The 13,340-nt window shown below is 40.8% G+C and overlaps 1 protein-coding gene across 2 annotated transcripts in view; it reads right to left on the reverse strand.

The window, feature by feature from the left end:
* Positions 1-13,340, reverse strand: part of LOC111862937 — a 478,990-nt gene that overhangs the window by 410,180 nt on the left and 55,470 nt on the right. Inside the window, exon 1 of one of the 2 annotated variants that reach the window (XM_023848807.2) lies at positions 7,798-8,762. The exons of the other annotated variant lie outside the window; for it this stretch is intronic. Coding sequence (XP_023704575.1) covers positions 7,798-7,906 — 109 coding nt within the window. The 5' untranslated portion in view covers positions 7,907-8,762. Of the gene's footprint in view, positions 1-7,797; positions 8,763-13,340 lie in introns of those variants that run through there. 2 annotated transcript variants of the gene reach the window in all.

A 13,340-nucleotide genomic window follows, 5' to 3' on the forward strand; every position in this document is an offset into this window, starting at 1 on the left:
ATATTTAATGATACCGCCTGAAAATGTCCCAAATGTGGACCGGAACACGTAGCAACTATCACATAAAATCAATGTGAGCAGTTTGACTGGTTTATTTTTATTGTTCTGTTGATAGCCACATACAACCAATACCTCTGAAACGTCGTTGGATTTCTATAGGACTACGAAGCATCACATCCCAGAAAACAATAGGCTTCAAACCACATCAAGTTTTCGAGAAGTTGTGTGTACAGAAATTAATGACAATGGACAAAACGCAAAATAACAGTTGCATTTATTGATTTTGTTCTATTTATGTCGCTTGCTAAATCAACTCGAAATTAATGGAAATGCGCGAAATCAGAGGGATACTATTCTCCACGCAGCGAGTTGGGTCCAATAACACGCCTCAAATCCGTCTGACATGCTGATATGTTGCTGGGTTCCACCGCAACTCGCTACAAAAGACAAATGTGAAAGAGGAATTCAGCATATGAAGGGTTACCATAATCATAAACTGTGCCTTATATTATAAATTTTCTTCCAGGAAAAAAGAATAGCTGCGCTTTGAGAAACATATTGTCTTTTTATTCTGCCAGCAATCTCATAAAAAGAAGTAAAAAAAAGCAAAGCTTGCCTACCTTTCATGCGGTTTGGTTGAAATAGATTCGGTATAGAGGAAAATATAATACCATTGCAGGGCTGTGGAGCAACAAGGAACAAGGAGCTCACTCTATCAATGATTGCGATTGCACGGGAACGCGAAATTGCTGTTCATGCATCCAGAAAACAGACAGACCACTCATTTCAGTGGAAGACAACGTCACGCCCAGAAATCACTTCCATTTGTGGTTCCACCTCTTCTATCATCTCTATTCTATTACCTCTCACACTTCTGTTCATTCTATGTCTCTATGGGTGTATATCTTTAACGTTCTTTCTATGACTTTCTGCGTGTCGCTCCAGTCCCACTATCAAATCACAATCTCACATTACTTTTTGGCACTCGAAAGCTAAAACTCACAGTAGGATTGTATTTCAGCATAAATTCGCTTCAGAAATTTGAGCTTTTCACTGCGGTAATGTGATTCCGTGTAGTCTGGTAACATTTTACTAATTCCCTGGAAGATCGTACTGTCTCCATCCTCAAGGTAGAATAATAAATGAATAACACATAGCACCCTTACATATTCTTGATTATTTGCCTTTCTATTCGGCCCTGTAGTTTTTGTGGGTTATTCTAAGATACTGTCTGTATTGTGACAAGAGGCCTGAAAGCCGGAACAGCGGAGACAAGAGTACATCTACATTGCTAGGCAAAGATTCTGTAAATATGTTCCCGCAGGAATGAAAAAGAAAGCAACAATCGAGTTATTGTTAGGATAACGATGGAAACGGTGTTTCTGTGGGCCCGCCCCGTGGCTACATAACGAGGATCCTAAGCAAACGGATGAAATAACTGATGAAGTCTCTTGAGACGGCTGTCGAAGATGACTGAGAAAAGATGACAACGAGTTCGTTGAAAGTTAGCGTGTGATTTGAAGACTTCATGCGTGCTGTAGTTACAGTGAGAGTGTCACAAATCCTTTGCCAGGATACGACTGTTAAAGACTGAGAAGACCTACCGTATCCTAGTGATTTGTAGTGTGGAAATTATCAATAGTGTTAAAGTTACTTGTAATTATGAGTTGAGTGTATAAGTGCAATAAATCCAATCATCCAATCCAAACCCCGTCTATAGTCACACACAACCCAAACACACGTGACAGTATCCGAATTATATAGTGTTGAATGTCAGCATGGCTGATGGCTGATGAATTGTAAAGGGAAGCGGCTGTCTGCCAACGAACGGGAGTACGAGGGAGAGACAATAAGTAGGTTACATATGGGTATAAAACGTAAATATGTGATACTCGAAACTGAAAAAGAGCATTTATTTATCGACATATCCTTCAACAACATTGATACACTTGTCCCATCGTTTCATCAGTGCATCGAAATCAGTAACATAGTCAGTCACTTCCGCACCTCCATTCCAACAACTTCGTGATCAGTGAAACGTTCTCACCAAAGTGGAACCGCTTCACGCGACAGACACTTCCCATTAAAAGCAGGAAACATTTCTTTATTAATTCTTTTGCTCACAAAGACGCACAACAGAACGCTACTCTTCGGTAGTATATTCAAGCACCCTCGCCATTTTGACTACTGAAACTAGCCTTTGTACATGTGCATGCACACCTGCTACCTAGACTGTTATAGAGCTAGACTGTGATGCTACCTAGTGAGACATATAGAAAAACTTTTATGTTCATTACAGCTGTTTTACTTCAATTTGTGATCTATTTACTGACTCTCCCTCGTATTATCCCTGCATTTGGTTGGATCGAATGAGAAAACACGAAAACCTCAGTCAAGATGGCCGGTGTCCTTGCCAAGATTAGAAATGATTTTCTAAATACGCGGCCATGACGTTGCCGCCATGCTACCCAGATCTGTTTTCTGCCCTGATCATGGAGGAAGTATTTTCCTGAAGAATCCATTTGTGACGGTTGACTATCAGCTATGGACTCATAGTAAATAAAACACAACAATTAAAATCCAAATTACAGATAAAACACCAATGATTAAATCCGATTTCATGTATATCAACCATAATTACTCTTGAACTGCATATAGAGCACCAAAAATTGAAATCCAGATTTCACAAAAAAAATCAACGATAATTAATATCCATGCTTCATATAAAGCACAAATAATTAATTTCAAACTATGTATAAAGCACCAGTAATTAAAATCCACATTTCATACAAACCAGCGATAACTGAAATCCAAATTACATACAAATGAATAATAATTGAAACACAAATTACAAATATACGCACGGAATGAACATTGTGTTTAACTTAGCAATTTCTTTCCATTACTAGGAAACACTGTTGGCAATTTTAGGCACCGTATCACTATCAGTATAATTGATGACGGGTCTGAATAGACTGCACATTTTCCTGTAGCGAACGTGAGAAAAATATTCATCGTCCTGTGTACGGACAAGAAAACATAATTTGTTTTACTTCTGGTTATACAACTCTGCATGAACCCCTCCGTCAGCGTGTTGTAGAATATTTAACATGGCAGGGGGCTAAGTTAATTTGCTAGAGCCATAGGACTGCATTGAAATCACTCCAACGTGATAGAAACGGGATGTGAACATAATTTTTAATGGAATTAATCTATAATTGAAATATTACGTAACACTGTTGTAAAATTGATGAAGGAGTATGTAATTTCATATTCAAAATGGAGAACGTGTTACGTTAATAAAGAAAATATACCAACCATATCAAAACACAAGCAAAAATTGTATTAAATTTGGATTTGTTGTGTGAGAACTACTACATATATGACAATGATATCACTGGTCATCTTCATTTGTCCTGACGAATAAAATTGAGATGAAAATAATGTTAAAAAAAATGGTGGCTGATAATTTGAAGGTGATAGCATAGTCAGTATAGCGAATAGCTACGAACTGTTCGGAGTTCGAGTCAGGGTAGGGTCAAGAATTTTCCCTTCTCCATGTCGTCCAGAGCGGCTCTTGGGTCCACACAACCCTTCTATCCAATGGGTACCGGGGGTAAAGCTGCCGGGGCGTGAAGTTGACCATTCACCTCCAGTTAGTACCGAGGTCAATAAAATGTGGATCTATACATTCACTTCCCCATACGCCTTCATGGTGTAGTGCTTAATTAGTTAAGCACAGGAAGAACTTTACGCTTTTACTCCTATCACATTAGTATTAAGGATTTACTGTCCGTGTTCGGTGAAGAGAAATGGAGAGCCTATGTTAATATACTCCAAGGTTAGAGTAAAGTTGTCCCTGGCTTAATTAAATAAAACAAAATGCCACGAAGTCGTATGGGTAAATGTAAGAATAGCTCGGTAGCGGTTACAGGTTAGTCGTCAGCTTAGAGCCCCGGCAACTTTACCCCAGAAGAATAGCCCCAATACCAATTGGTTAGCAAGCTGAGTGGACCCCAGAACTAGCCACATGGAGAAGAGAAAATCTACCTCTATTTCCCTTGCCAGGAATCGAACCCAATTCCTCGGCCATCCAGCCTGTAGCCCGCCGCTATACCGACTGAGCTATCCCGGCTCGCAATACAGTGCACTGTAACTCAGTTACAAAGCAAAGTAAAACACTATCCTCCTTCACTAAAACGAGACAATTTTGTTGAATTAAAGTTGAATGCTATGTGGCAATATAATGCGCATTTACCCATATTCGAGGGCCGCGCCATAGCTCAAGTGGTTAGTCGCTAGCTTCCCACCGCGGCGGCCCGGGTTCGATCCCGGGTCTGGTCAAGTAGGATTTGTAGTGGACAAAGTGGCGCTGGGGCAGGTTTTCTCCAAGTACTTCGGTTTCCCCTGCCAAACTTCATTCCACCAATTGCTCCACAATCACCCTCACCTATCATCTGGGGCTGTACAATAGGCCATAAGTGGCCGCAGCACAAGGGACTCAGTCCCACCCCACTAGTAATAAAATAAAATGCCCATATTCTAGATTTTCGCGAGAATTACACGCCGGTCGAGGTTCTGGTAAGGGACATTTTCGTCTCAGTCTTCACCAAGGAAGGAAGCCGGAATCGTGCAGTCGGTATAGCGACTGGCTATAGGTAGGCTACCGAGAGGTTGGAATTCGAGTCCCGGTAAAGTCAAGAATGTTCTCCACGCTGTCCATATCGACTCTGGGGCCAACCCAACCTCCTATCTAATGAGTACCGCGGGTTTTCCCCGGGGCTAAAACGACCGGGGCGTAAAGTTGCAAACTCACCTCTAACTAGTGCCGAGGTCAAGAAAATGTGGCCCCTATACATCCACTCCCCCATATATATGATTATGTAAGGTACAGATTGAGTTCTCTTTCTTGCCGCCACATATTAAGGTTAATGAGGAACTTTATAATTTGTACACTTCTCCAAGTATAATTAGAATGATAAAGCCAAGGAGGATGAGGTGGACGTAGCATTTAGCACGAATGGGGGAGAAGAGGAATGCAGGTAGGATATTGGTGGGAAAGCCAGAAGGAAGAAACCACTGGCAAGACCCAGGCGTAGGTGGGTGAGGAATATTAAAATGGATCTAAGAGAGATAGGATGGGATGAATTGAATTGATCTGGTTCAGGATAGGGATCACTGGAAGGCTCTTGTGAACACGGTACTGAACCTTCGGGTTCCATAAAATGCTGGAAAATTCTTGAGTAGCTGCAGAACTGGCGACTCCTCAAGAAAGGCTCAGCTCCATGAGTGAGTGAGTGAGTAAGTAAGTAAGTACATATTTAGGTACCATCATCAGGCAGTATTATATACGGCTAAGGCTAATTGAACTCCAAATATGGATCTATATTTTAGTGCAACCTGTCAATATTATAGAAGTTATACCATTTGTTACTCTATAATGTGAGAATTACAACATTACCACTATAAAAATATCAGAAATATACAAGGAATTTGTATTTAAAAATATTAGTGTATAATGTTATATTGAAGGTGATTAATAGTTTCAATTTATTGTACGTTATACTCGTATTAAAAATACAGAAATTTAGAATTACGAATAAGGAATTTAATGTTGCACAATTAAAATAAATAAAAATATTAAAACAATTAGATCAATATTTTGGCACGCGGTTGCCTAGTTGGGTGAGGCACTATACTACAAGCCGGAAGGTCGCGGGTTCGACTCACAATACGGCCAATGTAATTTTCAATTGACCCAATCCTTCCAGCCGCACTATGGCTCTGGGGCGACTCAGCCTCTAACAGAAATGAGTACCAGGAATCTCCCTAGGGGTAAAGGGCGGCCTGCCGGCACATAAGGCTGACAAAAGTCACCGCCATTTGTGAGCCGATTTTCTAGAAAATGTTGGAGTCTCGACGTCTCATAATCCTATTGGTCTTCAGGGCCTCTTACAGGGATAGCTTGACCTTAGCTTTATAAATGAACCTCCAGGCACCAATGAAACAACAGAGACCAAGCCAGAGGACTGAGTTATGTATAGATTTGAGAGGGGGACAGGCAACAAACAGGCACCGGCTGTGGAAGTCGAGCGAGTCTATAGGTTACCATCTTCTGGGATGTGATAACGTGCAGTCTAATAGAAGTTTGCCGATAAATTCTAATTTAAAATAATTCTAGAATAATTTATTATATACCCCTAAAAGAAAAATTATGTTTGAGAAAATGGTGTTGAAAATTTTTGGACCGAAGAGAGATGAAGTGACAGGAGGCTGGAGAAAACTGCATAATGAGGAGCTTCATAACATGTATTCTTCTCCAAGTATAATTAGAATGATCAAGTCAGGGAGGATGAGGTGGGCAGGGCATGTAACACGAATGGAGGAGAAGAGGAATGCATATAGGATATTGGTGGGAAAACCAGAAAGAAAGAGACCACTGGAAAGACCAAAGCGTAGGTGTGTGTACAATATTAAAATGGGTCTCAGATAGGATGTGATGGATTGATTTGATCTGGTTCAGGATAGGGAACACGGTAATGAAATTTCAGGTCCCATAAATTGCTGGGAAATTCTCGAGTAGCTGCACAACTGGTGGCTTCTCAAGAAGGGCTCAGCTGCATGAGTGATAATGGTGCACAGAAATATTAAGGTTGCCTTAATTGTGGGATGCGCTGAAACGTACTGCCGGTAGCAAACTGCGTTTAGAAAACGCCCTGACAGAAGTGGATTGGGAAAGAGATCCGTAGGAATTGTTACAGCTAGGGATCATAAACAAAACAAGGTCACAGCTAACTTCACCACAAAAGAAGAATTCGGTCTGCTTGCGCCACGCTTCAATATTCGCTGTCAGATTTTCGTTTTCTTTCAGATTAACATGAATATCTTTCATCACATGTCATTTCACTTAGATGTACATGAGTTATATCCCTCTGGAGGATCTATCGAGTTCTACCTTTAACCACAAGTATTGCAAAACAAATGAATTTTGAGAAACACTGCGTTGCTCTAAATACCATCACTTCAAAAAGTCATTATACCTGTCAGTTCACTAAAAATTAATTGGAATAAGTGTATGTCAAATTTTGTACCCACAGAAAAATAATTTTCACTGCTGGAATCCAATGTCTAATAAAACGATGGTTGCGTTTGACAAGGCTCTCAACAAGAAAATTACAATTAATTACTTACAAGACACAAGGAAGGTCATAACTTTCATCTCACTTGTTTGATATCCAATAAAATAGCTATCTAATTATGGATCTACAGCCCTTGTGGTTCCTAGCCGTTTTTTCAGTTTCTTAATCCTATACACAGTCTGTAGGAGTCCCTAGGCAAGAGATCAGCCCGTCGCCAGCCCGTCACATAGAATAGACGCACACAGACATCCATGCCTTGAGTGGGATTCGAACCCACGATCCCAGTGTTCGAGCGGGCGAAGAGCGTTCGTTCCTTAGACCGCGCTGCCATTGTGATTAGCATTATAATAGCGGCTTTATACTAATTTTCAGTACTTGAAAATATCTAATAATCTAGTAGCAAATTAATCTTATTAAAAGTGTCAAATTCCGTACATCCTGTAAAAGAATTCGTTACACACCTGTAATCCAACACCTAGTAAAATTATGGCACACTCTAACGAGGTTTTCTACATAATGATTGAAATTAGTTGCTTTTAAGGTACTCTCACTTTTTTGTAGCCAGTGTCCATTAAAATAAATGGCGATCATCAGAAATGTACACTCCAGAACTTTGCCTGCACGAAAGATAAGAGAGCAAATATCTCAGCAGACTCACCAGTTGATGAGATGCTGATTAAAGTGCCAATGCAGAAGATCACGAGGGGGTTGAATCCAGGAAGTCTGATGAATAAAGTCATAGTTGAAAATTGTTTGGTTCCTTTCATTCAGATTTCTTTTAATTGAGATAATAGATCAGAAAATCTGATTCTGATAATGGAATCTCTTTACTTCAACTGTTTCCTCGTTTTGTTTGTTCACAGTGATTCAAATATAAATTTTCCAGTTCATTTCGAGGCATTTCTCAGTCGAATGGGATAAATAACATATATTTCAGTTACATCTGATTACGAATAACTAATGTACATTTAACTTAATTTCTTTCTAACAGATTTAAATTAATTTAATCGCTTTGATCTTTCATTCACTACCATTCTCATTCAAATATCAGTCCTAATGTTTACTCATGTAGAAGGGAAATAATATTGATTTTATTCACAAATTAAACACTTAAAACACGTTCACTTACACACACTAAAAGCGGAATTCCATTCTTCAAGCAATATAAACACTAGTGAACAGATAATTACGTATTTCACTAAATTTCAGTTAAAAATGTTAAGAATAATAATGGTTTCACCCACTAATGTCCCATTCAACGTACGTAAACCACTAAAATAAACATTTTATTACATTTACATGACACTTTAACTTCTTATAATGCTTATGAGACATTGCATATCTTTATTATGCCCATAAAGTTCGAGGGAAGAGGGACAAAGTCTCGAGAAACACCAAAAATCACTTACAGGGTGAGTACAAACACTACGACAGAGATTTACCTATGCTTGCGCCCACTGAGGGGGTGAATTGATTTGGCTTGTCAAATTCAGCTTGCACGTCAGCACGTGGGGACCGACGCCGACAGATGGCGGGCGCTGTGACGACGAACCACTACGCCCGACTGCGCGTCCGTTACTGCTTTGCTTGTCCGCGAGTCGGCTGGCTGGCTGGCTGACACCCCCGGGGAGACGCTTGCCGCTACTGACGCTGCACAAGGAAGCAACATTCTCGCAAGGGGGGGGGAGAGTTTGAAGGGACATAAGGGACGGCGCAGACGCGGCCATAGCAGAAATGTTGCTTTTCGTTCATACACGTATATTGCTTTCCGACGTACTGCACCTCTCCTGAGTTGAACATTAATTTACTACGATTTAATCACTTAAAGTACAACTGTAACTCTATGTAACACCTAATGAGTTTAACTTCTGGGAAGTGACTACTTGTAGATTGATGGAATTTTGCCGACGTTTCGGAAGAAGATACATCCTTCGCCTTCAGAGACTAAAAGTAAGCGAAACAGGAAACAAACAAGCAGAGCGATCTGTGATACTTGCTTCGTTTACTAATCTATCCTGAATGTGGCGTCAGTACGTTCCTCCGAAACGTCAATAAACTTCTACCAGAATGTACGACGTCACATCCCAGAAGATATTGCTCTTCATATTCAGAATTGTGAGAATTTCAGATCCAAAATACTGTCACGTGTCCGAGGTTCCGTGAATAATAATGAGGTCTGGATTGGATGATTGGATTTATCAACACTTGTTTTAACACTTCTTTCACAGACACGCTTAATCACAATCAATTTACAACAGCTCACAATAAATCTTCAGCTGAAATCTTGACTGTCGCGGACTCGGGCCAGTCTCGATCTCGCTCTACAACAGATGGTTCCTGCAGCGCTTCTGTACTCCTACACTTGCTAGCTTCGCAAATTGACTCTCTTGTAATTCCTCAGAACGCATCCCACGGAAAACACTTTTCTCCTGTTGTCCTAGAATCCGCGTTTATTGGCCCGTTACCTAGCAATAGGCTGTTTACCAAGAATCTGTCTCCGCGGGAAGGTGTTTATTGGCCCGATATCTAGCAATTTATGTCCTTCTATTGTTGAGAGCATAACTGTGGGACTCTTTACCGAGTCGTTGCTAACAATGACCATATGCGTCACAATACGTAACGCTTGAAGACTTCTGTATTTTGGGATATAACTCCCTCCATATCGTTAAAAGTCAACCGACGTTTCGGAGGAGCATATAACCTCCATCTTCGGGGATGAAGAATAAGCTAAGTAAGAAGAAAGCATAAAGGTGGTAGTAAGCATAGGTCAGAGCTTATTTCCAGATAAGCAGCGATTATTTCCCTATATGATATAACCGACTGGTCTTCGTGATTCTGAGGCAGTACGTTCACTGTCAGGTAGAGACTGAGTTTTCAAGTGCAGATTTATTTATAATCGTCATAGCTATCTTGTTGTTTCCTCTGTCTTCAAACAAATGCTTAAACTGTTACCAAGTCCGAAGTTACTGTTACGTGCTTGTCATGAAGACCCCCTCCCCCAGACTTTTTCCTTTTGGCGCTACAGCCCCAATTTGGGCCTTCAGCTACCTCCATGAAACTCTCCGTTTCACTAGGTCTTAGACATTCGGTAGGACTCCTTGAGCGTGTGATCAGCTAGTCGCAAGACCTCTACCTATACATAAACAAAGAAAAACGCACACACACACACATAAACACTAAACATCCATGCCCTGAGTGAGATCTGAACCCACAGTCCAGGCTTCCGAGCGAGCGAAGATTGTGCAGGCCGTAGACCCCTCGGCTGCAGTGACCGGCTCCCCACATTTAATCTCATCAAAATGAACTAGACCGCCAAATTATTTTTCCAAATTAAGAAATTCACTAATAATTCATGAAAATATCAAAATTCCATAGCACCCTGTCTCAAGCCATCGGACCTAACAACTTCATTATTTACTTCCTTCTTCAGAATGGCTAGTGCAGTGGCTTCACTACTTTATACAGTGGCACTCAACTCAGTTAAGTAATGATGTCATCGAGCCTACCCCCCTTCTTAACTCAGTGTATAATAAAAATAGCTTCCACAGTTTCTCATTCTTAACATTAATATAATTTTAAATTTTTATCTACTAATTGGTATCAAAATTTAAAAAAAAAATACACCTGAAAATTAAAACCAATTCCATTTTACTGCGTAAGTTTCTCAAAACATCATGCGTACTCCCTACCAAATAGTTTTCCCCCGTGGGGCCCGTCTCACACACTGCAAACCACTGGACTGTAGGTAGGAACCTGCGGACCTACTAACAAAGTGACGCTCTTTCTCCCGCCGAAGTAATGTGACTTCCACTTCTACATAATATCGACGTTCTCTTTTCGCCTACCCCTCCACTCTTCTTTATTTCTTCTCTCCACTTCCTTGGACTTCATGATTCAGAGGCTTGATACTGTGACTGTGTTGTTGTTCTTCGGAGTGAAGCACTTCCGCAACCAACGGCCACGCACACGGAAATTGAGGTTTATGCTCCTGCCTACTGAAGAATTTGTTGGTTTCTTTACAATGCGTCGAATTATATGGTGAATGATGAATTGAAAGGGAATGGAGGTATCATCCAGGCATTTGCTTGGGCGTACTAAAAATATCACGAAAACCTCAGTCAGGGAAGTTGGGGTCCGACTGTGATTCCAACTGAGGACCTTCCGATTAGGAGTCTAGAACGTTACCGCTAAGGTAACCCGCTCGGTAAGTCTCATTCTTCGGATACAGTTAATCGGTATGCATAGCATTCTTGGGGGGGGGCATTATTCTACAAGCCGGAAGGCCGCAGGTTCGATAACCGATGATGTAATTTGATTTTTCATTTGACGTAATTCTTCCAGACACACTATGGTCCTGGGGTCTACCCGGCCTTTAACAGAAATGAGTAATAGGAATCTTCCCGGGGAGGTAAAGGACAGCCGGCGGTTAGGGCTGACAACCCCACCGTCATCTGTGACCGACAGTCAAGAAAATATGCGAGCCTCGACGTCTCACAACCCTATGGGCCTCCACGGCCTGTTACAGAGATAACCTTACATTTTCCTTTACGACATGATGGGCTACAATGAAGCTCTTTAGTCGGAATTAAATTAAAAACTGATAGAACATTCTTCTAAAGTGAGAAGTTATATTTTACGGGATACAAGGTCGAGTAGCAGCTTCGCTTGTTATCTGCTTCATGATCATTTCTTTCATAGCTTCAAGCCTGAAGATGAAGGGTCCATTTTGCTCTAAAACGTTGCTACACTTTCAAAGGGCTACACGGCGGTATATTCCGAAAAGATATAACACTTCGTAAACATCGCTGTGAAAACCTATATCCCCAAAAGATATAACACCTCATAATAATCGCTGTGAGAACCAATATCCCTAAAAGATATAACACTTCATAACAATCGCTGTGAAAACCTATATCCCCAAAAGATATAACACCTCATAATAATCGCTGTGAGAACCAATATCCCTAAAAGATATAACACTTCATAACAATCGCTGTGAGAACCTATATCCCAAAAAGTTATAACACTTCAAAACAATCGCTGTGAGAACCTATATCCCAAAAAGATATAACACTTCGTAAGCATACCTGTGAGAACCTATATGCCAAACAGATATAACACTTCATAACCATCGTTGTGAGAACCTATATCTCCAAAAGTTATAACACTTCATAACCATCGCTGTGAGAACCTATATCCCCAAAAGATAAAACACTTCATAACCATCGCAATGAGAACCTATATCTCCAAAAATATATAACAATTCGTAACCATCGCTGTGAGAATCTATGTCCCTAAAAGATATAACACTTCATAACCATCGCGATGAGAACCTATATCCCAAAAAGATATAACACTTCATAACCACCGCTGTGAGAACCTCAGATCCTATATCTTCTATGTCTTTTTATTTTCCTCAGTTCTTTCCAAGAGAGAGTCAGAGAATATTCACATGCTCAGTCTGAATAATAACATAATCTAAAGCGAAAATAGAAATAAGGACCCCTGATTAAAGGAATACAATCTGCTGTCAATATGGCGGTGGTGTGGAGTGCCACGTACAACTTTCGCACCAAGTAGTCACCTGTGGTACAACACACAAGACAAATTAATTGCTCGTAATGATTGGATTAACAGAGAATCAAAATTACATTCTTTCACTTTCACTTTCACCTGAAAACTAAATTAAATATATGTTCACGTCTCTCCACCAGAGTGCAGAACAAACATATTATACATATTGTGACATGTTGCGCAAAGGAGACCCCCCCACCAGCAGTGACGCGGCGGGTGAGTCAGCGCTCCCCTCCCCCTCCTCCGCACGGTAACGTAACGGTGACGCAACAGGATTGTTACGGTAGTAACAGCGGTTACTACCGCTAGCGTTGCTAGCAACACAGCGCCAGGCAACAAGGGTGCCTATTACGTGGCCGTATTGTCCGATCGAGGCTACATAAGGAGCAGCGAAGGCTATTCACAGTCAGTTGTACTGTGACAGTCGCCGAGTGCGTTATCAACGACTTCTCAGTTCGCAAGTTACGAGCTACAGCCGCGTGTGCGATAACCAGTGATAACCAGTCATATCTGGAGTGTGTAATTCAGGGAGACTTGTATAGCTCCCGCATTATTAGTACGTGAAGACTCTCGAAGAGAGTGTTAAGAGATTTTGTTCTAGGGTTTGTAAAGTGTGGAAACCCGTAA

Source organism: Cryptotermes secundus, unplaced genomic scaffold, assembly GCF_002891405.2.
Source record: "Cryptotermes secundus unplaced genomic scaffold, Csec_1.0 scaffold697, whole genome shotgun sequence".
Taxonomy (NCBI): Eukaryota; Metazoa; Arthropoda; class Insecta; order Blattodea; family Kalotermitidae; genus Cryptotermes; species Cryptotermes secundus.